Source organism: Siphateles boraxobius, unplaced genomic scaffold (assembly GCF_051911475.1).
Source record: "Siphateles boraxobius isolate OS27281-9 unplaced genomic scaffold, OSU_SipBor_1 34, whole genome shotgun sequence".
Classification (NCBI taxonomy): domain Eukaryota; kingdom Metazoa; phylum Chordata; class Actinopteri; order Cypriniformes; family Leuciscidae; genus Siphateles; species Siphateles boraxobius.
In genome coordinates, this window is record NW_027508964.1 from 461,404 (window position 1) to 488,393 (window position 26,990).

Below are 26,990 nucleotides of genomic sequence, written 5' to 3' on the forward strand. Positions count from 1 at the left end.
GGGGAAATGCAATTTACTGTAGTCATGGCTCTAATCATTCGGCTGGAGTTTCAATTTTGTTGCACAAATTTAAAGGGCACATACTAGAAGTTAAATCTTCTGATGAAGGCAGATGGATTATTTTAGCGATTAAACAGGATAACTCAATCTTTATTATTTGTAATATTTATGGTTTCAATTCCCGATCTGCCAACAGGTTTCTCTTCTCTAAGATAACCTCAGAAATGAATGAAGTAATTATCAAGTACCCAGACTCTTTTGTGATTTTAGGCGGGGATTTAAATGAATGTGTGGATGACTCCTTGGACCGACTTCCTCCTAGAAATAACGATAGCCAGCAGTTAAATATTAACATTTTATCATTATGCTCGAAATTTGCTCTTACAGATACATGGCGTTTCTTTCACCCTGATTTGCAGGAATTTACTTGGTCAAATAGAAATAAGTCTTCCCAATCGAGAATCGACCTCTTCCTGATCTCTTCATCAGCTCTTCAATTTGTAAAAGATATTTCTCATTCTTTCGCTCCCCTCTCAGACCATAAGCTAATAAGTCTAAAATTGTGTAGTAACACTGGAAAAACTTCAAGTTTGCGTGGTTATTGGAAATTTAATAATTCTCTCCTTAAGGATACAGCCTTTAATGATGGCATTAAAAACTTGTTTTCTGGTATATTCTCTGAAAATTCCAGTGACGGTTATAAAACAAAATGGGAATTTTTTAAATATAAAGCTAGGCAGATTGCCATCAGAAGAAGTAAAGAGCTAAAATCCTCTAAAAATAAAAAAATATTTGAACTCCTAAATAAAATAAACACTTTATTGCAAAAAACATTAACTCAGGAGGAAGAGTTCATTTTAAGAGATTTAAATTGACAAATCAATCAAGCTTATTTGGATTTAGCTAGAGGGATCTTTATTAGGTCAAAAGCCAAATGGTTAGAAGAAGGAGAGACTAACTCCAGTTACTTTTTTGCATTAGAGAAGAGGAATTGCAGGAGAAATTCATTAACAGCTCTAAATATGAATGGCGTCAGGTGTAATGATCCGAACTTAATTTCTAGGTTTATCACAAACTTTTATGACAAACTTTATACTTCCGAATTTAATTCAGATAATTGTGAGACTTTTGTCGAAACTATTAAAAACTATATTCCAACTATTGATAATGATTTTAAAGATCTTTGTGAGTCAACTTTGACAATTGGGGAAGTTAAATCAGCTCTTTTCTCTATGAAGAGAGGGAAATCCCCTGGGGTTGATGGTTTTTCCGTTGAATTCTACATCCATTTCTGGGACTTAATAAAATCCCCATTACTTTGCATGTATAAAGAATGCATTGCTCAGAAGGAAATGAGTACTTCAATGAAGCAGGGTATAATCTCCCTTATTCAAAAACCTGAAAAAGACCCTCTCTTAATTGATAATTGGCCACCAATAACACTCTTAACTATTGATTACAAGATATTGGCCCTGGTGTATGCTAATAGATTGAAATTTAAGCTTGACCAAATTATTGCAGAGACACAGTCAGGATTTGTCAAAGGTAGACATATCAGCAATAATATAAGATTTGTTTTAGATTTGTTGGATTACTCTGAATTTGTACACTCTAAAGCCATTATTCTTTTCTTAGACTTTTATAAGGCCTTTGATACCATTGAGCATGAATTTCTTCTGCAATCTCTCAAACTGTTTGGTTTTGGGGAATCCTTTGTTAATGTAATTAAAATGTTTTATAAAGAAATTAGTAGATATAAAGCGTGGTGTCAGACAGGGTTGCCCAATTTCCCCCTTTTTATTTATTTTGGTTACTGAGCTATTATCACTGAGTATTAAGCACAATCAGAACTTGAAAGGTATCTCCTTTTTTGATAGGGAAATTAAAATCTCGCAGCTGGCTGGTGACACCACTCTTTTTTTACATGATAAAACTCAACTCTCCAGTGCCATTCAGATAGTTAGAAATTTTTCATGTGCTTCCGGGTTAAAGTTAAATATGTCAAAATGTGAGATAATGTCGGTGCATAAATGCGATGACACGTCATTTGAGGGTATTCCAGTTAAAGACACAATTAAGTATTTAGGTATTCACTTAACAAAAAATTTAGTAGACAGACAACAACTTAATTTTTCTAGTCGAATTAAGAAAACCCAAAATATTTTTAATCTTTGGCTACAAAGAGACCTAACTCTCTATGGGAGGGTCCTCTTATCTAAAGCGGAAGGTCTCTCTCGATTTGTGTATCCATCACTTTCTTTATTTGTGAATGACTGCACTGCTAAAAGTGTTAATCAAATTTTTCTTGATTTTATATGGAAAAACAGGTCTCATAAACTTAAAAAAGAAGTGATTTCCAATTGTAGAAGTGATGGGGGACTAGAAGTGCTACATTTTCACAACGTTATTAATGCGTTTAAAATCAATTGGATTAGAAGATGTCTACTAAATTCAAATTCTTTTTGGTTTTTCATTCCTAATTTCATCTTTAATAAAATTGGAGGCCTCCTTTTTATCTTAAAATGTAATTATATGTACAATAAACTCCCGGTTAAACTATCTAAATTTCATCAGCAAGCTCTTCTTGCATGGAAACTGTGTTACATCCACAATTTCTCCCCACATAAAACTCTTTTGTGGAATAATATGAATATAACTGTTAGAAACAAATCTCTCTTTTTTTCTAATTGGTTTAATAGAGGTCTAATTCATATAATTTCTTTATTTGACAATTCTGGTAATATTTTGTCTTATGAACGCTTCATGACTATCCATGACTTTCCTATTCCTTTTAAAGAATACAGTACTGTGCTTAAAGCTATTCCTACAGGTCTAGTGCAACTGGTTAAGAGCCACTTATTATACAACCAAAATAATATGATGGATTCAGCTTTGTTATTGGATGGCATTAGTATTTATGATAAGAAATGCAATAATAAACATATTCGCCGGATTTTTCAAAAAAGAGATTTAATTTGCCCTAGAGGCAGATCCCATTGGGCTGCCTCTATTGGCAATATTGAATGGAGAAAAGCGTGGTTATTACCACATAAATATTTTATTCCTAACAAGACCAAAGAAGTCCACTTTAAAATATTACATAAGATATATCCTGTTAATGCAACGGTGTCGAAATATATTGATATTTCTAGTACCTGTTCGTTTTGCGGTGACGAAGATGAAACATTAATACACTTATTTTTTTCTTGCAAATTGGTTCAGAAATTTTGGTCTAGCATATTTTCTCATTTAAATAAAACCCCCATTCATGCACACTCCTTTAATTTAAAAGATATTATTTGTTATTATACTGATTCCCACACATCCAAAGAATACATTTTTAATTTTTTTATTTTATTTGGCAAATTCTTCATCCATAAACAGAAATTTATGGGATTACTTCCTATTTTCTCACATTTTTTGGCTGAAGTAGACTCACTGCTTAAATCTTTTAATTTAACTAGCAATAAAAAATGTGATAGATTCCTGAACATATATGAACAATTATTTTGTAATGGCTCTGATATTCAGGATTAAACAGCTTTATATTATATATTGTTTATTTTATTTGTATCATTATTATTATTATTATTATTTTTTTTTTTTACTTAATTTGGAATTATTCTGTATAATTTGTCTTTTGTTTTACCTCTTTTATGTTCTCCTGAATATATTTGTATATTTACATGTTTCTTCAATAAAAAAAAAAAAAATAAAAAAAAAAAGGAAAATTCAACTGCAGTAGCCACCGTTCAACCTGAAGAGGGCAGCACTCAGACGTTTTTACACCATATATTGTAGAATTAAAACACTTTATACACAAATGTCAAAAAAGTAACTCGAATTTCACAGCATTACAGTACAGTACAGTACAGCATTTATGAAGCTCCATTCTTACAGATCATTAACTAAAAAAAGTTGGTTTAGAGTTTAGTTACCCTTTAAAATAATAATGCAGACCTTAAACGATAGAAGATATTTTGACTAGTTTATTTTAGTGATTAAATACTGTTGTTGTTGTTTTAGGACACTCCTACTGACTGTGATGGTTCTTGAATGTCTTCTCACCCACACCCAAGAAAGAAGTTTGTATATCATATTGATATACTCTTTGATAATTCTGCCCAATTGGATGGAGCTGTAACCAGCGTGAATGAGGTGTCGACCCAGAGACGGGTACGATTCTCCGATGGCGATTGGAGGACAACCTAAGGCCGGGCGGCACCGCCACTGGGCACCGGCCCACCAGGGAAGGGAGGTGTGATCTGTGCGAAGGGAGTGGATGTGATGCTACTTTGGGCCAAGAGCATCAGAGAGAGGACTATAAAATTTTAGTCTGCCTTGACCCAGAGTCCACTCCCAAATATACTTTTAGAATGAGCTCATCCCCAAAATGGCTTAATTATCATATAGAGATGGAGGAAGTGAAGTTATATTGTTTCTTCAGCATTTGGGTTGATCACATCCTGAGCAAATACTAGTCAATTGTAGAATGGGACTGGGTGTGGGACACAGAGAACCTTATCAGGCAATGGGGTGTCTAAACTTCATTAACATACAGACCACAGTTGCAGTAACAAAACTTTTTATGATGTTAGTTGCCCTAAGAGATGTCAGGGTATCGGGCATGACAAAGGACCATTATAGGACATGATGGTGGCTAAAGATGAAGACAGCTTTGTAGATCTGAGAAAAGTCTGAATAACTGTGGTCAAAGTTTAGTGTAAGGAATTTACATTCTGTCTAAAATAAAGTCTTAGGAGGCTGATTGAAAATTGTATTAGTTTGTTCAAGAGAGAAAGAGAGAGAGCCTGTCTGAGTGAAGGAAGGGGGATGGGTACTCTGCCTTTCTGTTATCAGTCAGCCAAGGCAAACTGAAGCAAAGTATTGATAAGGAACCAAAGCAACACAGCTGACTTTTCTAAAATCAAATGAATAATAAACAGACATGCGTTTGAAACTGGTTAAGAAAAAAACATTAGATAAAAGAAACAGGAAAAATGTAAGATTAAAATTGTGCGAGTTTAAGGAGGAGCTATTCTGTCTGAATAGTGTGTGTGTCATTAACCTCTGGAAAAAGTGTTTTAGCATTATAGATGGCTAATTCAATTCAATTCAAATTTATTTGTATAGCGCTTTTCACAATACATATTGTTTCAAAGCAGCTTTACAGAAAGTGCATTTCAGAAATGTACATAGAAAAAATACAGTTAGTTAATCATGTAGTAATTTAGGGCATAACATATCGCCGGCGTCGAAGTCGTCTCTTCATAGGCGTTTAGTCATCTCTTCACAGGCGTCGAGTCGTCTCTTCACAGGCGTTTAGTCATCTCTTCACAGGCGTCGAGTCGTCTCTTCACAGGCGTTTAGTCATCTCTTCACAAGCGTCGAGTCGTCTCTTCACAGGCGTTTAGTCGTCTCTTCACAGGCGTCGAGTCGTCTCTTCACAGGCGTCGAGTCGTCTCTTCACAGGCGTCGAGTCGTCTCTTCACAGGCGTTTAGTCGTCTCTTCACAGGCGTGGAGTCGTCTCTTCACAGGCGTGGAGTCGTCTCTTCACAGGCGTCGAGTCGTCTCTTCACAGGCGTCGAGTCGTCTCTTCACAGGCGTCGAGTCGTCTCTTCACAGGCGTCGAGTCGTCTCTTCACAGGCGTCGAGTCGTCTCTTCACAGGCGTCGAGTCGTCTCTTCACAGGCGTCGAGTCGTCTCTTCACAGGCGTCGAGTCGTCTCTTCACAGGCGTCGAGTCGTCTCTTCACAGGCGTCGAGTCGTCTCTTCACAGGCGTTTAGTCGTCTCTTCACAGGCGTGGAGTCGTCTCTTCACAGGCGTGGAGTCGTCTCTTCACAGGCGTCGAGTCGTCTCTTCACAGGCGTCGAGTCGTCTCTTCACAGGCGTCCAGTCGTCTCTTCACAGGCGTCGAGTCGTCTCTTCACAGGCGTCGAGTCGTCTCTTCACAGGCGTCGAGTCGTCTCTTCACAGGCGTCGAGTCGTCTCTTCACAGGCGTCGAGTCGTCTCTTCACAGGCGTCGAGTCGTCTCTTCACAGGCGTCTAGTCGTCTCTTCACAGGCGTCGAGTCGTCTCTTCACAGGCGTCGAGTCGTCTCTTCACAGGCGTCGAGTCGTCTCTTCACAGGCGTCGAGTCGTCTCTTCACAGGCGTTTAGTCGTCTCTTCACAGGCGTGGAGTCGTCTCTTCACAGGCGTGGAGTCGTCTCTTCACAGGCGTCGAGTCGTCTCTTCACAGGCGTCGAGTCGTCTCTTCACAGGCGTCGAGTCGTCTCTTCACAGGCGTCGAGTCGTCTCTTCACAGGCGTCGAGTCGTCTCTTCACAGGCGTCGAGTCGTCTCTTCACAGGCGTCGAGTCATCTCTTCACAGGCGTCGAGTCGTCTCTTCACAGGCGTCGAGTCGTCTCTTCACAGGCGTCGAGTCGTCTCTTCACAGGCGTTTAGTCTTCTCTTCACAGGTGTTTAGTCATCTCTTCACAGGCGTCGAGTCGTCTCTTCACAGGCGTTTAGTCGTCTCTTCACAGGCGTCGAGTCGTCTCTTCACAGGCGTCGAGTCGTCTCTTCACAGGCGTCGAGTCGTCTCTTCACAGGCGTTTAGTCGTCTCTTCACAGGCGTTTAGTCGTCTCTTCACAGGCGTCGAGTCGTCTCTTCACAGGCGTTTAGTCATCTCTTCACAGGCGTCGAGTCGTCTCTTCACAGGCGTCGAGTCGTCTCTTCACAGGCGTCGAGTCGTCTCTTCACAGGCGTTTAGTCATCTCTTCACAGGCGTTTAGTCATCTCATCGCAGGTGTTGGGTCGTCTCTTCACAGGCGTTTAGTCATCTCTTCACAGGCGTTTAGTCATCTCATCGCAGGTGTTGGGTCGTCTCTTCACAGGCGTTTAGTCATCTCTTCACAGGCGTTTAGTCATCTCATCGCAGGTGTTGGGTCGTCTCTTCACAGGCGTTTAGTCATCTCTTCACAGGCGTTTAGTCATCTCTTCACAGGCGTTTAGTCATCTCATCGCAGGTGTTGGGTCGTCTCTTCACAGGCGTCGAGTCATCTCATCGCAGGTGTTGGGTCGTCTCTTCACAGGCGTTTAGTCATCTCATCGCAGGTGTTGGGTCGTCTCTTCACAGGCGTTTAGTCATCTCTTCACAGGCGTTTAGTCATCTCTTCACAGGCGTTTAGTCATCTCATCGCAGGTGTTGGGTCGTCTCTTCACAGGCGTTTAGTCATCTCTTCACAGGCGTTTAGTCATCTCTTCACAGGCGTCGAGTTGTCTCTTCACAGGCGTCGAGTCGTCTCTTCACAGGCGTTTAGTCATCTCATCGCAGGTGTTGGGTCGTCTCTTCACAGGCGTTTAGTCATCTCTTCACAGGCGTTTAGTCATCTCTTCACAGGCGTCGAGTTGTCTCTTCACAGGCGTCGAGTCGTCTCTTCACAGGCGTTTAGTCATCTCTTCACAGGCGTCGAGTCGTCTCTTCACAGGCGTCGAGTCGTCTCTTCACAGGCGTCGAGTCGTCTCTTCACAGGCGTTTAGTCATCTCATCGCAGGTGTTGGGTCGTCTCTTCACAGGCGTTTAGTCATCTCATCGCAGGTGTTGGGTCGTCTCTTCACAGGCGTCGAGTCGTCTCTTCGACAGATAGCATGTTACGTAGCTTAGCAATGTTTCTAAGGTGGAAAAAGGCTGTTCTTGTAACATATGAAATATGATTGTCGAAAGTCAAGTTGCGGTCTAGTATAACACCCAGGTCTTTTACTGTAGTGGATAAAGTAACAGGACATCCTTCTAAATTAAAGTTGTATTGTACGAGGTTTTGTGGGTAGTTTTTTGGACCAATAAGTAATACCTCCGTTTTATCTGAATTTAATAGCAGGAAATTACACTTCATCCAGCATTTTATATCTTTAAGACACTCTGTCAATTTAGATGAGTTAGTGTTTTCATCTGGTCGTGATGAGATATATAATTGAGTGTCATCAGCATAACAGTGGAAATTAATTCCATGTTTTCTTATAATATTACCAAGTGGCAGCATATATATTGAGAATAGCAGAGGGCCTAACACCGATCCTTGCGGCACTCCATAGTCTACTGACGTTATCTTTGATTTTTCCCCATTTAAACAGACAAAATGATAACGGTCTGATAAGTACGATCTAAACCAGCTTAATGCCTGTCCCTGAACACCAGTGTAGTTTTGTAGTCGATCCAAGAGTATTTTATGATCGATAGTGTCGAACGCAGCGCTTAGATCGAGTAGAACTAGTATTGAGATACAGCCTTGGTCAGAAGCTAAAAGTAAATCATTTGTAATTTTAACTAGCGCAGTTTCTGTGCTATGATGCGGTCTGAATCCTGACTGAAATTTTTCATAGATATCATTTTCTTGCAAGAAAGAGCACAATTGAGCGGACACAACTTTGTCTAGAATTTTAGACATAAATGGAAGATTTGAAATGGGTCTGTAATTTGCTAAGTTATTTGGATCTAATTGCGGTTTGTTAATTATTACTGCCAGTTTGAATATTTTTGGAACATGACCTAAAGATAAAGACGAGTTAATAATATTGAGAAGAGGCTCTTCCACTGCAGGTAACACTTCTTTCAGTAGTTTAGTGGGTATTGGATCTAATAAACATGTTGTTGGTTTAGATGCAATTGATAAGTTTATTTAACTCTTCCTGTCCTATAGTTGTAAAGCGGTGTAGTTGTTCTTGAGCGGCGATAATTGAGGCTGAATCATAAGACACCATAAAAGATTGTACATTTACAATTCTGTTTCTGATGATTTCTATTTTCTCATTGAAGAAATTCATAAAATCATTACTACTATACTGTAACGGAATATTTTGCTCTGGTGATGTCTGTTTATTTGTTAGTCTAGCTACGGTGTTGAATAAAAAAAAAGGCAAGGTTAACGCAAATGACAAATTTGAAAGTAAGCTGAGAAATTTGAGTCAATCTGATGAGAAGGAAACACTGAACATAGGACGAGCTTTAAGTTAATGGATCATTGAGCTCTGTCTGTTAATTATTGTTTTGGTCATTTATGATGTGCAGTAGATTTGAATAACTTTCTGGACAGGTTTAATTATTGATGTGTAAATTAGAATTGTGAATTTGTAGATAGCCGTCAGTCATGTGTTGAGAAAATGTTATAGATTTGACAGCAACAAACACGTAGGCTAAGTAAATATCAGATTATCCAGAGAGCCCTTAACAGTTATGTATTGTAAAAAGGGGGAGATTGTAGTTCGACTGGCATTGACGAAGTGTGCACATCACAACCTGACCTGACCAATTGATGACCTGGAGAATGTTTGTAGATGACTGAATTGCGAGACCAACAACAGGCCTGAAAAGCAGGATACGCTGTGAGAAGGGGCCAGTGCCGTAAAACAATTTGATAAGAAGATAAAGTAATATTTTTGTTTCAGAGGCAGAGATAGATGTCTAAAGGAAATTTAGCTGAAGGACAACGTTTGGGTTAGCAAACTTTATCCAAACAAATGTTACCAAATAAATATTGCCGTTTTTTCCTGTTGCTCAAACAGTATTGGCGCTTGTAACGCCAAGGTCATGGGTTTCGATTTCCGAGGGAAAGCAAGAACTGATAAGAAAGTAAATGTGTACATTGAAATGTAAGTCGCTTTGGATAAAAGCGTCTGATAAATGTAACAGAATCTTATTATGTTTGATGCACGAGATGTGTCTTGCATCAAGAGGAGGATGATAATAGTTGCCAAATATGGTTTACTAAGGGGTCCACATTTGATGAAAGCCATCGCACAGGTGGGAAGATAAATGTTGGAAGGACACTGGGTTTGATTGGGTAAAGTCCTGTAAGAAGCCATTCTTCCCCCGCTCAAAATTGCCGTCTGCAAGTATGCTAATAACAAGAATTGTTTCGACAGGAAGCGCCAGGGCAGATGCGGCAGCACAGCAGGCGAAATAAACTATGTGTACTTAACCTCGAAATTTTTTTTTTCTTTACAGAAGATGCAGACTTTTGCGCACATGGCATGAGCAAAGACACACACACACATGAAGAAATGGTCAGATATGAGCTTTTTAACTCTTCAGGGGGGTCAGAAGGACAGGAAAGACCAGAGGGGGGTTAGAAGGACCATTCGTCTAAAACCAGCTGATCTTGTCATACAGGAGTGAACGGGCAGGGCAGACTGTGCCCAGTGAAAATTCACTTGTTTTTAGTATCTATTTTTTGAGATAAGTGTCTGAACTGTACTCAGTCTACCCTACAAGATTGTCCGTTGTCGTTTACGAATCCCCACGACACCTTACGTCAAACGGATCATGCCAAAATCGGGCTAAAATCGTGTAATCTTTTATATAATCTTTTATAAGAATAATCGTGTTTATTCTTTATGTTTTAGTTCTGTTTGAGGGTGTATCATTTTCATTTGTCCAGTTGGTTTTTCAGATGTTGTAAGTATGTTCTTTATTTGTTGTACGGCACTTTGGTTTCAACATCTGCTGTTTCTGTTTTTAAATGTGCTCTATGAATTTATAAACTAAACATTGGTAAAACAAAGCCTCATTCTTGAGGTAATATTATTCTATTCCTCATGTTTTGGGAATTTCAGTTGGTGACGTTGTTGATGCCCTTTGTTTTTGCTGCCATCTCACATCAGCATCCACAATTACAGTCTTTGTTGTCAGAATGAGTGGAGCATTCTTGCGGAGGGATGACCTCTCATCCCCTGCTCTCTCTCTCTCTCCGTCGCTTATTGTCTTTTCTCTCTCACAGGCTAGCAGGATTTCTGATTGATACAGTGTGTAAATGGTTGCGTCAAGTCAACAGGAGATAGATGCAATATGTAAGTATTTGGGCTTTAATATAACATTCTTTAAATGGTGATATGCTTTCTTCTTAAATGCAAAATATGTATGGTGATTAAATGTTTTATTGTCACAGGTCTAAAAATTCTGAAGAAATTGTGAAATTGTTTTTTATGCAAGCTTCAGTAGTCCTGAATACATAGAGCTCCGGCTTTCTCTTTCAGACAAATTTCGCAACACATCCATATCTCCCTATGGGACACATGCACAATAATAAAACCTGAGACAAGTGTGAGGCACCAAGCAGTGCTGCCTTTTTATTGGTTGTTTAAATGTTTGTCTAAACAAGTAAGGAGTGAATCTGGCCCTCTTGCATAAGAAATGGGGACAGGCAGAAGATTAGGATGCTTATGAAGGATCTTCAGAAAGATTGAACCATTGATCGTGAAGGAAATGTAAAGGAGTTTGGGTTATTTGACAGTGTTTTGGAGAACATTATGAATGAATCTCATGAAATCATGTCCATAATGAAAAGATTTGTTTGCATTACGCTGTTTTTTTAATGACAAATAAGCACATTCCTCCACATTCATTTTTTAATGTTTATTTTTCCTTTTATGTTTTACTGTTGAATGCAATGTGTTTGATTTAAATTAGCATAATGTCAGTACAATGTAAGTACTTCCATGTTGTATAAATGGAAAAATATTAAACTCTTATTATATAGGTTTTTATATAATATTATGAATATATAGAAATATTTAAAAAAATAAAAAAAGTTTGGATTTAAATAGGCAAATGCTTAAGAGTCTATGACTGGATCATTATTGCAGTGATTATTATGTTTCTAGCATGTTATATGTTTGCCAACAGTTCTTCTAACCCTAACTGATGGAGTGTGTAGCTTTTCATTTCTTAAACAACCATGTAGGAAAACACATCATGGCCATCCACCTCGCGATGGAAATAACATCACAACATTTATTTCATCAAATACATGTTCAATACATTTCTGGTAAAGATTTTGAATTGTCAACCTCAATTCAGTGGCTTCTTCAGACTCCAGTCTGGCGGCACTCATTATTTTGTGACTTACTGTGACGTACACACAATAGTTTGACCTAAATCTACATTTTTCTTAAAAGCAATTTATATCTAATACATACATGCTCTCTACTCTAAGTTAGGGTTAAACATCTACTACTTTTATAAGGTTAAGTATACATGCATAGTAATTGGTATTATTTTTTGTATATAATTTCCAATACATGAAGCATGCAGCAATTTTCATGCAGCATTACTACCTGGGTTACATAAAAGTACTACTAAACAAAACAGACATTAATCAAGACAGAGTAATTGCAAATAATCATCTTCATTAACACTCATGTTGTAAATAAGCTCTGTGGGAGATTTTTCCCCTACACATCTGACTTAAGTTTACCTGGTTAATCTCCTAATCGACGCCCCTAAACGACGTTCATTTATATTTATTACCAACGTCTTGACCCCTAAACACTATCACTCTAGTGCTCCACTAACTTGCTGCGCTGCAATAACTAAACAGAGACAATGCCTTCGAATATGCTTTAATCACGGCTGGAGGATCTCAGACAAATTTCAGAGAGAATTCCACCAGCAAAAAGAATACAACAGTTTTTATAGAAGAGGAGCATGGCAAAGGTGACAAGATACATTACATAATTTTCCTACAATAAGATTGGTTCTTCATTTGCATAATTCAGCAAACCCTTCTGTTACTAGAAGCAAACTCTGGAATTCTTGATTTACTTCACTTTTCACTCAAAACTCAAAGTCACGAGTTTATAAATTTAGAGATCTGACTAGTTTAATTTCCTTTTTGTTATGTTTGAACATGATTCAGACACACTGACTGACTGTGTTTGGGGACATTTCAGGTTTCAAAAGCATAATTGTTAATCCTGCAAGAAAAATACATTTTAGTTATGATTAATTAAAAAATCCATCACAGCTCAGATGTAATAAAACATAAAATAATTCACAATATTGTATTGTGATAGTGTATACTCGTTTTCGCAAGGGCTGATACACGTTTAAATGAATATATAAAATATCTGAGCATTATGTTTTATTTATATAAATATATATATATTTTTTTTTTCAATTCTTGTCAACTAGAATGCCATTGATTGGTATTCAATGCCATTTTGCCATTCCAAGAAAATTTTACCAAAATAAATGACTAATACTGCTAAAATTAAAATAAAAAGTCAAATTTTAGTGAAAAGACTAAAACTGTGTGAAGATTAACACTACAACTGGCCAGTGAGCGTAGGTTAAAACCTTTGATTTTATAATTTTATAAACTTTATAGTTTAAAAATAAATGCAATTTGTTAACAGTCAGGCACGATTTGTATTTAGGCCAGTGTTTGTCAAAATCATCCATCCGTCCATTTTCCAACCCGCTGGTCCAATGTGGCTAAGGCGTAATATCATACAGGTATAAATTCCTTTTTACTTGATTAATAAATGGTTTAATTAAGGTTTATAGTTCCCATGACTGAGTTCAAGATAAATCTTTTAATCATACTGGAGCTGCCAGTTTCAAATGATTATCAAACAGCAAGCACAAACTATGCAGAGGCAGCGGCTGAATTCAGGCACTCGTTCTCATTCCCTCCCTCGAGTGAAATATATTAGTGGACTAATGTAGGGAATAGTCGATGAGGGTATAGGGGGCGTTATCGAACACAGCCCTGGGCATGTTTGAGAAGCACTGATTTAGGCTAATCATTGATGTCCCCTTTTGTGTTCTGTTGGTCTAACTGAAATAATATCTCTTGTGTTCAAATATATTCTAAAAATAATTCGATTTTTTGAATATAATTTACTATGTTTTTTAGGAGTTTTCGGTACGTCGAGGAATTTCACTACAACAAAGCTGATCATATTTATTTTGATTTATTATTTCGAAATTATTTTATTTTCCTAATTTTTTACATTTATTTTTTATTTGTTTTCCAGTTAAAATATATAAAGGTTTTTTAAAGTTTAATAAATGCATGATGTTGCTTGAAAAGTCAATGAGTATTTTTTTTAAATAACCATGATCTAAATGTATTCAATAATCGAGCATCCTTCTGTAACGAAGAGGCTGAGGCGGTCGGATCCATCTGCGGTATTTTATTGATACAGGTAAGCCAACAAAGGGAAGCAGTCATAAAACTCAAAAGCCCTTGGCAAGGGTGGCAGCAAACTCAAACACACCACACTGGTTAGGGCAATCCAAGAATCGTACATCAAACAGGCAAAGGTCAGGGGCTGGCAGCATAGGTTAAAAAACGAGTTAGGAGTCCAAGTCAAAATATCAGAGCAGTACGAGAAAAACGAGCTAGAGAAAGCGTGTAGGTAAAACAAGACTTCACAAATGAACAATGAACAGAGCAGTCCAGATAAAGGGGAGCTAAGGGTACACAGGTGATACTGATGCAATGAAGGGGCGAAGGGAAGGATAGTGGGAAATGAAGTCCTAATACATAGGAGAGAGGGATCTGGTGAAACCAGGAGGCGTCGTCGAGCGTTCTGTGACAGAGCCCCCCCCCCCCCCTTGCGAGCGGCTCCGGAAGCGAGGACCTGATCGACGGCGGAGTCGACCACGGGGTCTTGGAGCAGGGCGATCTGGATGGTCCCGGTGAAAAGCAGCTGTTAATGTGGGGTCCAGGATATCCTGAGACCTGACCCAGGAGCGCTCCTCGGGACCGTACCCCTCCCAGTCGATAAGGTATTGTAACTCCCCGCCGTGACGTCTGGAGTTCAGGACCTCTCGCACCCGGAAAGCCTCCGCACCATCCACCTCAATGGGGGGAGTCTGCACAGGAGCGGCCTCCTCCCGGCTCCTCTCTCTCCTGGGGGCGACAGCGGGTCTGAAAAGGGACACATGAAATGTAGGTGAGATCTTGTAATGAGCAGGGAGAGCCAAACGAAAAGAAACTGGTGTAATCTGACGAAGAATTTTAAATGGTCAGACGAAACGAGGAGACAGTTTCCTGTTCGGGAGCTTGAGACGGAGATCTCGCGCAGAAAGCCACACCCACTGGCCGGGTCGATACCTGGGACCCCCACGCCTCCTCTGGTCTGCCTGATGCTGATAACGGCGGACGGCGTGCTGCAGGTGAACGTGAGCAGCATCCCAGGTGGCCTCGCTGCGCCGGAGCCAAGCATCTACTGCTGGGAGGTCGGACGGCTCCCCGGCCCACGGGAAGAGGGGAGGCTGGAAACCTAAAAACACATTTAAAAGGAGTTAGACCAGTGGCAGGCTTTAACAGAGAATTCTGGGCATATTCCACCCAGGCCAGAAAGCGACTCCAGTCCTGCTGATTCTGGTGGCAGTACGTTTTCAGAAAACGAATAAGATCTTGGTTCAGACGTTCAACCTGCCAATTGGTCTGAGGATGGTAACCAGACGTTAGACTGACCTTGATATTGAGCTTGGCATACAACTCTCTCCAGACACGGGAGGTAAACTGGGGACCGCGGTCAGTGACAATGTCCTCGGGCAAACCAAAGAGACGAAACACCTGGTTGAAAAGAGCCTCAGCAGTTTGTAAGGCCGTGGGCAGGCCGGTCAGGGGTATGAAACGGCAGGACTTAGAGAAACGGTCTATGCGGAGAGAATAGTAGTAAATCCCTGTGAGGGAGGCAGATCCGTAACAAAATCCACTGCGATGTGCGACCAGGGGCGCTGTGGTACTGGCAGAGTTTGTAACAGTCCAGCGGGTTTGAGATGGGAGGATTTAACAGTGTTACAAACAGAACATTGATGGATAAACTTTATGACATCAGTCTGGAGTGACACCCACCAAAGCGATTGGTGACTAGCTGTATAGTATCTGCGATACCTGGATGACCCGCGCTGGGGGTGCAGTGAACCCACTGAAGCACACGGTGGCGGAGCCCTGGAGGAACAAAGAGACGGCCAGCGGGACATTCAGGTGGAGCGGGATGACTACTTAGAGACGCAGTGATTTCAGAGATGATGTCCCATTGGACCGGAGCCACGATTAGAATAGTGGGAACAATGGGTTCAGGTTTAGATTTCTCACAAGGACCGTCAAACTGGCGGGACAGGGCGTCAGCTTTGCCGTTCTGGGAGCCCGGCCTGTAGGTGATCTTAAAATCGAATCTTGAAAAGCACAGGGACCAGCGAGCCTTGCGAGCATTCAGACGTTTAGCTGACCTGATGTACTCAAGATTCCGGTGATCAGTGAGCACTGTGAAGGGCTGACGAGCTCCCTCCAGCCAGTGCCTCCACTCCTCAAAGGCGGACTTCATGGCCAAAAGTTCGCGATCTCCCACTTCTTAGTTGCGCTCAGCAGAGTTAAGCTTACGAGTGTAGAAAGCACATGGGAACATTTTCGCCGGATCCCCAGACCGCTGAGACAGGATAGCCCCCACTCCTGTGTTCGATGCATCCACTTCAATGATGAATTCCCTCTCAGGATCCGGGTGACGGAGAATAGGAGCGGAAGTGAATCTCTCCTTGAGCTGAGCAAAGGCCGCAGTACAAGCCGCTGTCCACTTAAAATATTTACCCCCCCCTCAAAGCAGAGATGTGAGAGGGGCTGCAATTACACTGAAATTGCGGCTGAATCTGCGGTAAAAATTAGCAAAGCCCAAAAAGCGCTGCAGCTCCTTAACTGAAGAAGGTTGGGGCCAATTCACCACGGCACTGACCTTGTTGTCATCCATTAGGACTCCGTTCGCGCTGATGATATAGCCCAGAAAGGAGATACGTGTCTGGTGAAACGCACTTGGAGAGCTTGGCATAGAGCTGATTATCGATCAGGCGCTTGAGGACTGCACGGACATCCTGGACATGCTCTTCAAGGGAATCAGAATAAATCAAAATATCATCAATGTAGACGATAACTCTCTGATGTAACATATCCCGGAAAATGTCATTTACAAAAGCTTGAAAAACGGAGGGACTGTTTGAAACGCCGAACGGCATTACCCGATATTCGTAGTGCCCGGATGTAGTAGAAAACGCCGTTTTCCACTCGTCACCACTCCGTATGCGAATCAAGTTGTAAGCGTTCCTTAAGTCCAGCTTGGTGAAGTAGCGGGCAGTACGGAGCATCTCTAGGGCTGCTGGGACCAGTGGGAGAGGATAGCGGTATTTGACCATCACTTCATTAAGACCACGATAGTCAATGCACGGCCGAAGACCCCCATCCTTCTTCTTAACGAAAAAGAATCGGGCGGAGACGGAGATGTAGAGGTAGTGATAAAACCTTTAGCCAGCTGTTCGTCAATGTACGCCCTCATGGCCTCTGTTTCAGGTTGTGACATCGGGTAAACTCTTCCGCGTGGAGGTACGGCCCCAGGCAAAAGTTCAATAGCACAGTCGCCAGCACGGTGAGCGGGAAGGTGAGAAGCTTTAGTTTCGCTGAAGGCCAGGGCTAGATCGTGGTATTCGGAGGGAATTTCCAGAAAATCCACTCCCTTGAGTGCAGCGCTGTGAAGCACAGTACCTTGGACAGCAGTCGTGCAGTTGATCTGACAGAATTCGGACCACCTGGATATTCTCCCGTCAGACCAGGAAATTTGGGGGTTATGTCTCACTAGCCAAGGAAGCCCCAAGATTACAGGATGCATAGGTTAGTGAATCGTGAAGAATTGTATATTTTCTGAATGCTGTGTCCCGAAGCTGAGCGTGAGGGGTTGCGTGGTGTATTGTACCTCTCCAGACCCCAGGGGGCGACCATCCAGCGCTTCCACGGTCACTCCAGACTCACATGCGAGGAGAGAAACACGATGAGTTTTGGCAAATGCAAGGTCGATAAAATTTCCAGCAGCTCCAGAATCGATCAAGGCTCTTATGTTTAAAGTTTCTCCGTTACTTTTCAAAGAACTGTCAACAGAGAATAATTTAGAAGAGTGATTAAAACTCACCGCAGCGGAAATTCTTGAGCTGGATTAACTGGACAGGTGGCCCTCAGATGACCGGCCTCTCCGCAATACATGCAGAGATGATTACGGCGTCTCCTCTCCCGTTCCGCTGTAGAGAGGCGTGTGTAACCAATCTGCATGGGTTCCGACTCCGCGTTGGGGAAGGCACACTCGAAGAGACTGGATCTGATGGGTTTCCGTCGGGAGCGAATCAGGTTGTCCAGGCGGATGGTGAGCTCCATAATTTGGTTCAAAGATTTACCGTCGTCGCGGCACGCCAGCTCTCCCTGAAGATCCGGGTTAAGTCCCTTGCGATACAGGAGCTTTAAAGGTTCCTCCTCCCATCCCGCTTGGGCTGCAAGAGTCCTAAACGAGAGTGTGTAGTCTGCTGTGGTAGAATTCCCCTGGCGTAACGTGAGCAGTAATTCTCCTGGATCCTCTCCTCCCCAGAATGTTCAAACACCTCTCGAAATTGGGTTAGAAACTCATCATAAGAGGGGAAAGAGAGCTGACCTCCATACCAGAGTGCAGTAGCCCACTCCAAAGCCCGGCCGGTGAGTAGAGAACACATGAAGGAAACGCGGCTATCGTCAGTGGAGAAGGACTGTGTCTGCTGGTCAAAATACAAGCTGCACTGCAGCAAGAATCCCTTACAAGTAGAGGGTGAGCCATCAAATTTCTCGGGGAGGGATAATTTAGGGTGGTTTGAATTATTACTCACGGCAGGAGGAACGGGAGCAGGTGCAGCTGGACTCGGAGCTTGATTATCAGCCGCGCTCGGCGGGGATAGCGCTCGGACGGATCTCACGAGCTCCTCGGTGAGATTTGTCAATTTTACCAACTGTTGCTGATGGGCGGCCAGCACATTCGCTTGTATTCCTCGGATACGGATTGTATACGGATACCTCGGAGGCCAATCGATGGAAATCTGCTGTATCCTGTTGTGGTGAAGTCTTCTGTAACGAAGAGGCTGAGGCGGTCGGATCCATCTGCAGTATTTTATTGATACAGGTAAGCCAACAAAGGAAAGCAGTCATAAAACTCAAAAGCCTGTGGCAAGGGCGGCAGCAAACTCAAACACACCACACTGGTTAAGGCAATCCAAGAATCGTACATCAAACAGGCAAAGGTCAGGGGCTGGCAGCATAGGTTCAAAAACGAGCCAACTCCATCAGGAACTGAGACATGCGAATAATTGAGACACATATTCACATTTAGACTTAGATATCATGAACAGTAATCATTTGATGTTCAATTTCAAATAATGAAAAATCTAGAATAAATAATGAAATATTTAAGAGCATAACTAGAACAAATAAATGTCACAGATATGTATTCCTGGTCAGAATGTCACAGCATTCATACTGAATATTCTCTATGGTTTGGCAGGTCATAAGGATTTCAGACAAACATGTTCAACAGGAAGATGAATAAATGAACTCTGGTCAGGAACAGAGCAGCCAAGCTGTAAACACAATAATAAACGTCAATAATTTGTGTGATTAACCGGGTAAATAATTAGATTAACCAGGTAAACTTAAGCCAGATGTGTAGGGGAAAAATCTCCCAAAGAGCTTATTTACAACATGAGTGTTAATGAAGATGATTATTTGCAATTACTCTGTCTTGATTAATGTCTGTTTTGTTTAGTAGTACTTTTATGTAACCCAAGTAGTAATGCTGCATGAAAATGTATTGGAAATTATATACAAAAAATAATACCAATTACTATGCATGTATACTTAACCTTATAAAAGTAGTAGATGTTTATATTAAGTAACTTAGAGTATAGAGCATGTATGTATTAGATATGAATTGCTTTTAAGAAAAATGTAATGCTGTAGATAAGGTATATTTTACAGACGAAGACATGGAAAACAAATAGAGCCAAGAAGATTGTTGGCAGACTACATCGGAAACACCTTAAAAGGGTCATGGAAGTCTTGGCAGCTCTCCAGTTGATGACAACAGAAGAGAGTCTGACTTCGGTAGTGAACTGTTTGAGTATAAATGACTGATAAGAAGACGGAACAGGCAGATACCGATTTAGCGGTATCTCTCAACGCCAGAAACCCAGATGATTGTACATTTGATTTAGACCTTGCTGTATATTGTAACTTTGCTATTAATTTTGGTTTAACTTATTTTTGGAATATTAATAAATAACTATTATACTAATTGCAAGAAATTGTCTACCAGTATTGTTGTTAATAAACCTTGAGCAAGAACTAAACCACAGAGAAGTCTTCTGAACAAGTTGTAAGTACCATTTGAACGCTTATGATTTAGGTCAGATTTGACTTATTCTACCTAACCTGAGGATAATAAATATTAAGGTGTAAGGTTAAAGCACACACCGTAAAACCTGAGTTAAGTTCATGTTTACTTGTGCATTTGCGTTATTTTGTGCAGATGCAAGTTATAATGTTACGCTGTTTTCGTCGGATTCATCTGGTTAGTAGGCTAAATAAATGCCTTTGGGGGATTTAAGTAAACTGCTTTATTTGACTGGTTTTACTGGTTCATTGTTCCTCCTCACAAATTCCCCTTTTTTAACAGAACAATTGAGACCATTATCTCAATTATCATGTTTTCTTAATCGTTTAAAGCTTAAATTGTAATTAAAAATGGTATCAGTTTAATACCATTCACTAAGGTGACTTATTGCCACAGGTAAGACATGCCGAAGACAAAGGACTTCCTGGCACTCGTTTTGATTGTTGTACCATGGACTTTACTCCTCACGCTTTGGCACCAGCGTGCTGGCAACCCGTTGCTTCCAGTTCCGAGGGGTAAATACTAAGATCGTTCTTTCAAATGCTACAAGTTCATTTAGAAATTTTGTGGTATGGTATCTTACGCTATGGTGCCACTGGCACACTGGCACATGCCGTTAAATGATTAACTGGACGCACATCCAGTTAATCATTTCCATTTTAGTCTGGGACTAGACTTAAGCCTGTCTGTGAAACCAGAGGTATATCTGCAATACATCTCAGCGGATAATTTTAATTAGTTACCATAATATCATAAGGTGCCATCCCAAAGAGGCACACAATCACTTTCACAGAACTTTATCTTGACTGTCCCAAACTGGTGGAATGACCTGCCTATTCCCAATGCCTATGACCCAAGAATTCTCAAGAAACTGCTAAAGACGCATCTTTTTCGTCAACACTTGACCCATTAATACTACACTTACTACTCTATATCTATTTTTTTTAAAACAACCTTGTTACATGCTGGATTAACTGGGACTGGTCACTACACTTGCGTATTGTTGCCCTATTGTTAATAGGATTGCATCGATTGCACTCCTAATTTGTTAGTCGTTTTGGATAAAAGCTTCTGTTAAATGATTAAATGTAATAAAAACCTGTAATATTGAGTTAATACATATAAAATAACGAACCAACACAATCTCACCTGTGAAAGGTTATCCCATTTCTTCGGGAATTGAAATCTCAGCCGTTTCGCAACCAGAAGCTGTGCAATGTTGAGTGATGAAGGTGAACGTGATTTCACCTAGTACCACATGTTCCTGGATCAACATCTTTGCTGATCCTGGAACAACTTTCCAATCAACAAAGGCAGACACGAGCAATCGATCAGGATCAGCAATCGATCAGTGATCGATTTCCCTCTGATTTTAGGGAAAAGATATGGGTAGGGTTAGGCAAGGCAAGGCAAGTTTATTTATATAGCACATTTCATACACAATGGTAATTCAAAGTGCTTTACATAGAAGAAATTAAAATAATCAAAAGAAATCAGAATAATTAAAACAGTTTAGAGTAAAAGATAAAATACAGAAATAATCAAAAGAAATCAGGATAATTTAAAACATAAAATAAAATACAGTGCAAACAGTCGGACGAACAGTGGCACAGTGCTCATTCAGTAAATGCACAGTTAAACAGATGTGTTTTGAGTCTGGATTTGAATGTGACTACTGTAGGAGCACATCTGATCTCTTCTGGAAGCTGGTTCCAGCTGCGGCTGGCATAGTAGCTAAAAGCGGACTCGCCATGCTTAGTGAACCGTTGGTATTTCTAGCTGATGTGATCCTAATGATCTGAGTGATCTGTTGGGTTTATATTCAGTGAGCATATCTGCAATGTATTGAGGTCCTAGGCCATTGAATGAATTATATACCAGTAATAATACTTTAAAATCAATCCTAAATGTAACTGGCAGCCAGTGTAAAGCCCTGAGGACTGGTGTGATGTGTTCATATGTTCTGGTTCTGCTCATATGAGCTGCAACTGTCTTATGGTCTTTTTGGGAAGGCCAGTGAGGAGTCCATTACAATAATCCACCCTACTGGTGATGAAATCATGCACAAGTTTCTCTAAGTCTTGACTGGAAACAAAACATCTAATTCTTGCTATATTTTTCAGGTGATTCCAAAGTGTTACCATCAATTTCTTCAAAATCAGAGATAGTGACTACTTTCTCAGGCTGTTGTCTGATCTGCCTGACCCCAGCGCAACTCAAGGATGAGCGGATCACCTTTCTGATATTATTGATTTTCTCAGAGAAGAAAGAAGCAAACTCACTGCACTTGCTCTCTGAGAGCATTTCACTGGGAATCTGGCTTGGGGGGTTTGTCAGTCTCTCTACAGTAGCAAAAATAGTGCGTGTGTTGTTTATATTGCTGTTTATAATATTCGAGAAGAAAGTCTGTCTAGCTTTGCCTAGTTCCTTATTGAAAGGTTTAGGTTAGGTTTAGGGATAGGGATAGGGTATGAACTAAATTTTGGGACAGGAATGTTATTTCAGGGTCAACAAAACATGTTGATCCAATAACATGTCTTACTTGGCAAAATCACGTTGACCGTGTCATGACACACTAACCGTTCCAAGATGGCGGGCGTGCAAGTGTGTCGGACCGGTCGAATGTGGAATCTACCTATACATACAGTATCTATGGTTGAGGGCATGTATACCTAATGTATATGTAGATGCCACATTCTCACCTTTCACAGGAGAGAATGTGTCGGTTTGTGTTTTCATATGTAGTAACTCAATATTACAGGTTTTTACTGTGGTACTTTTTAATGTTTTTACTTTTACTATGGTAATTTTTCAATGTCGTGTACACTGATGCCTTCGACTTGTATTTAGTTAGTTTAGCAAAATCATCGTCTGAAGTCTATTGCAGATATAAAGATATTCATACATGCGTCTAACTATACGGTTGCAGACAAGTGATGCCCTTTTTTTTGACAAGCTTGATATAAAATGCCACATGACTATTGTTCAATAACTTCAAGCATTGTGTACCATGACACTGGATGTGCCACAAAATAAAAATGCACAATAGTATTTATATATATCCAGTAATATCCAATATCCATCAAAACTGATAACAATAAAAAAATAAAAAAAAAAAAAAAAATATATATATATATATATATATATATATATATATATATATATATATATATATATATATATATATATGTATATTACAGATATATTGTGCATTCCTACTCTAAACTCTTGGTATTTTTTTATATTTTTGATGGACAGATAACAGAAGTGGGGTCAGTAAAGCAAGAAACGTTAGACTTCATGAGCCCTGCATCTTAGAAAACAAGCACATCACTGAGGTCGACCAGATGAAGTACGTCCACAGCCGCTCTCCACCCTGGTCTGATGCATTGCCAACTCTTCACGTAATAACTCCAACCTACAGGAGGCCCGTCCAGAAGGCAGAGTTGACCCGCCTCACCAACACTCTCCTACACGTCCCCAACCTTCACTGGCTAGTGGTGGAGGACGCGGCGGAGAGGACGGCGCTGGTGTCCAGACTGCTGGAGAACACTGGATTGAACTACACGCACTTGAACATAGAGACGCCTCAGAATCTCACAGCGCTAAAGAAGCCCAAACATGGTCGTGTTCCTCGTGGCACCATGCAGAGGAACCTGGCTCTCCACTGGCTGAGAGAGAACATCAACCACAGCTCGGGTCATAAAGGAGTCGTGTATTTTGCAGATGATGACAACACTTACAGCTTGGAGCTGTTTGAGGAGGTACAGTACATTTGATCTGCTGTTCATAGTTTGTGTCCTTTCATATTTCCTATTCCGTCCTCTTTGTACCGCAGATGCGCTGGACTCGTAAAGCATCTGTCTGGCCGGTCGCCTTCGTCGGAGGTCTCCGGTACGAGTCCCCCAAAATCAACTCTCAAGGCAAAGTTTTCGGATGGAGGACGGTGTTTGACCCTCGTCGACCTTTCGCCATTGACATGGCTGGGTTTGCAGTGAACCTTCAGCTCATCTTCAGCAAACCTCAGGCGAACTTTAAGTTAAATGGGGTAAAAGGTGGATACCAGGAGAGTAGTTTGCTCCAGGATCTGATCACTCTCAGTGACCTGGAACCCAAAGCCTCCAACTGCACAAAGGTGAGTCGAGTCCTAAACCTGAATCTTCATAACCTTTCTGTGGCGACAGAGGCGTGGTTATGTGAAGTTTGTAGCGGGAGAGAAAGGTGGGAGCTGCGCGGTGAGTAAGTAGGGCAAGTGCAGATGATGAACACTTGTGTCTGATTGCAGTAATTGGTGTGGAGAGAGCAGCGGCGTGGCTGGTAAGGTGGAGTGGCCGATGGTCGAAGCCACCCCCCCGGTGAGGGGCCCTAGGAGCTCCGCCGGGGTCCCCGTTCTCCACCTCGGCGCCGGCCGGGACATAAGCCCCCCACGAGACCTGGAAAGGGGGACAGGTTTAGACAGGGGACTGGAGAGAGAGGGGGAATAGAGAGAGAGAGAGAGAGAAGCAGATGACAGGGGTTCGCCGACCCCAGGGCACGCCACCATCTGGTCCTCCGCCAGTTGGACGGCCTGGCCCAGCGACGTCAGGCGGTGGCATTGGACCCATTGCACGGTCTTCTTCGGAAGCCGCGCCACAAACTGCTCCAGTACCACCTTATCGATGACTCCCTCGACGTCGCTTCCGTCGGCCATCAGCCATTTGCGGCAGGAGTCCCGGAGCTGTTGTGCCATAACGAAGGGCTGGCCGGACTCTTCGAGGCCCAGTGTCCTGAACCTCTGACGATGTTGCTCTGGGGTCCGGCCGACCCGCTGGAGGATGGCACGCTTCAGGTCTTCATAGACCAGGAGATTCTGGACTGGCAGTTGGTGTGCGGCCACCTGTGCCTCTCCGGACAGCAGGGGGATGTGCCGCATTGGCCAGTCCGCAGGGGGCCATCCCTGGGCCTCGGCGGACCTCTCAAACAGATCCAGGAAGGCCTCCGGATCGTCCTGGGGGCCCATTTTGTTGAGAGGTAGGGGCGGGGCCGAGGCCGTAGCTGGAGAAGACAGGGATCGGCGTGACTGGGACTCTCGTTTATTTATAAATGAAAATAAAACGAAAAGAGGCGCACAGTAGCGCATTCACCGAGCCACAGCGTGACACAGCACAAGAAAAACAAAAAAAGACACGATGCAAACAGCTCGGCAGTCTTTTAGGCAGGCAGCAGTAGTCGAGGTCCCAGTCCAGCTCTCTCTCCCGCTCTCTCATTCCCGCCGGCTTATATGCGGTCTCTCCATGCCAATTACTGCAATCAGACACAGGAGTTCATCATCTGCACTTGACCTACTTACTCACCGCGCGGCTCCCTCCTTTCTCTCCCGCTACAGACTTCGCAAAACCACGCCCCCCTCGCCACACTTTCCAAATCATTTCAGTTTCTTTTTTGTTTTTGGAATTTAAAAGGGTTGTAAAAGAAAAATGGGTTATGGTTTCAGGTACTGGTTTGGCACACCCGGACAGAAAGACCCTTGCTTGTGAATGAAGGGAAAAAAGGTTTCACAAATGCCAGCGTGGAAGTATGATGAACTGCTCTCGTGCTGTTTTTTTCAATACTGATGTATCCTGTCAACTGGACCGACAGCAAGAAAGAATTATCCAGTGCACTGAATTTAAACTGTCTCCTTGTCAAAGACAGACTGCAGTATTTGACTAAGACACCCTCACTAAAGGAATTTAAAGTAACTGTAAAGAGTCAAACTCTTGAAAGCTTCGCAACAACTACGACTTTTGCCCAGATTTTTGCCCCGTTTGCAGTCTGGAGTAGTCTGCCAAAAGTCAGAGCCAGTCAACCAATTTTAGGAAGTTGGAGTTGACAGATTTTAATGAAACTTGCTTGGAGGCCACCAACTCTGATTTTCTAACTTGAGACTATAATTCATTTAAGTTGGAAGATATCAAACATGTATATTGAGCTGATTTTAGAATGGATATTATTTTAATTTGTCATGTGTCTCCAAGCAACAAGGCGCATGTTTCTGCGTGAGTTTGTTGTGTTGGAACCATATATACAGTATATATATATATTAACATAGATTCTGCTATGTTAGTGGCTGTTTCTATGGGCCACTCTATGTAAGCCGTCCGCCATATTGGAGTGGACAAAACACCGGTCTCGAGAGCAAGTTGACTGAGCGTAGTTAGATGCATGAATGAATATACCTGCAATAAACTTCAGCAGATGATTTTACTAAACTAACACAATAAAAACATAATTTTAATGCCATGGTAACATTTTAATGTCACATGTTAAATCGGGTAGTGTATACCAGACATTGGACTGCTGCACAACAACTTGAAAAATGCTCTGGAAAACTTCCATTCTAAGAGTGCTTTACTATGATGATTTGATTTGGAATTTCAGATACAATTTGGATAGAAATAGAATTTGCAATAATGATAATATCATTGCAATGCATTAACAAAAACTTAGGATCATTGCAATTAATAACACTTTTACAATCCAACAGTAACATACTGTATAACTTTTTGTTCATTAAAATAGTGTTTTGTAGTTTTACTCTTGACTAAAATGGCATAGAATACCATTCAACGGCATTGTAGTTGACGAGAATTTACATTAAACAAAATTAACTAAACCAAAATACTCACACATTATATACTACAACCCCAATTCCAGAAAAGGTTGGGGCATTATGTGAAATGCAATCAAATAGATAAACTATGATTTTTTATTTTTTTATTCTCTTGAAACTTGTAACTCACAAAAGTACAAAGAAAAAAAATCAATATTTTCACTGGCAAAATTAATCGTATTTTGTAAATATAAAGAAATTTTGCTTTCAATGGCTGCAACACACTCCTGAAAAGTTGGGACAGAGGAAAAATAAAAGTGAAAGGATTACAGAATATCCAAGTTAAACTGTTTTGAAACAGTCCACCATTAGCAGGTGAATTGGTAATAGGTGAGGGGATTGTGTTTGGGTTTAAG

General features: G+C 41.2%; 1 protein-coding gene across 1 annotated transcript in view; it reads left to right on the top strand.

Moving 5' to 3' along the window:
• The first annotated feature begins 10,755 nt into the window (after window positions 1-10,755).
• Window positions 10,756-26,990, top strand: part of b3gat1b (beta-1,3-glucuronyltransferase 1 (glucuronosyltransferase P) b) — a 37,886-nt gene continuing 21,651 nt past the window's right edge. Inside the window, exons 1-5 of the mRNA XM_077195677.1 lie at window positions 10,756-10,829; window positions 20,400-20,518; window positions 23,262-23,767; window positions 23,842-24,138; window positions 25,477-26,259. Of these exons, the coding sequence (XP_077051792.1) occupies window positions 20,407-20,518; window positions 23,262-23,767; window positions 23,842-24,138; window positions 25,477-25,563 (1,002 nt within the window). The 5' untranslated portion in view covers window positions 10,756-10,829; window positions 20,400-20,406 and the 3' untranslated portion in view covers window positions 25,564-26,259. Of the gene's footprint in view, window positions 10,830-20,399; window positions 20,519-23,261; window positions 23,768-23,841; window positions 24,139-25,476 lie in introns of the transcript that reaches the window.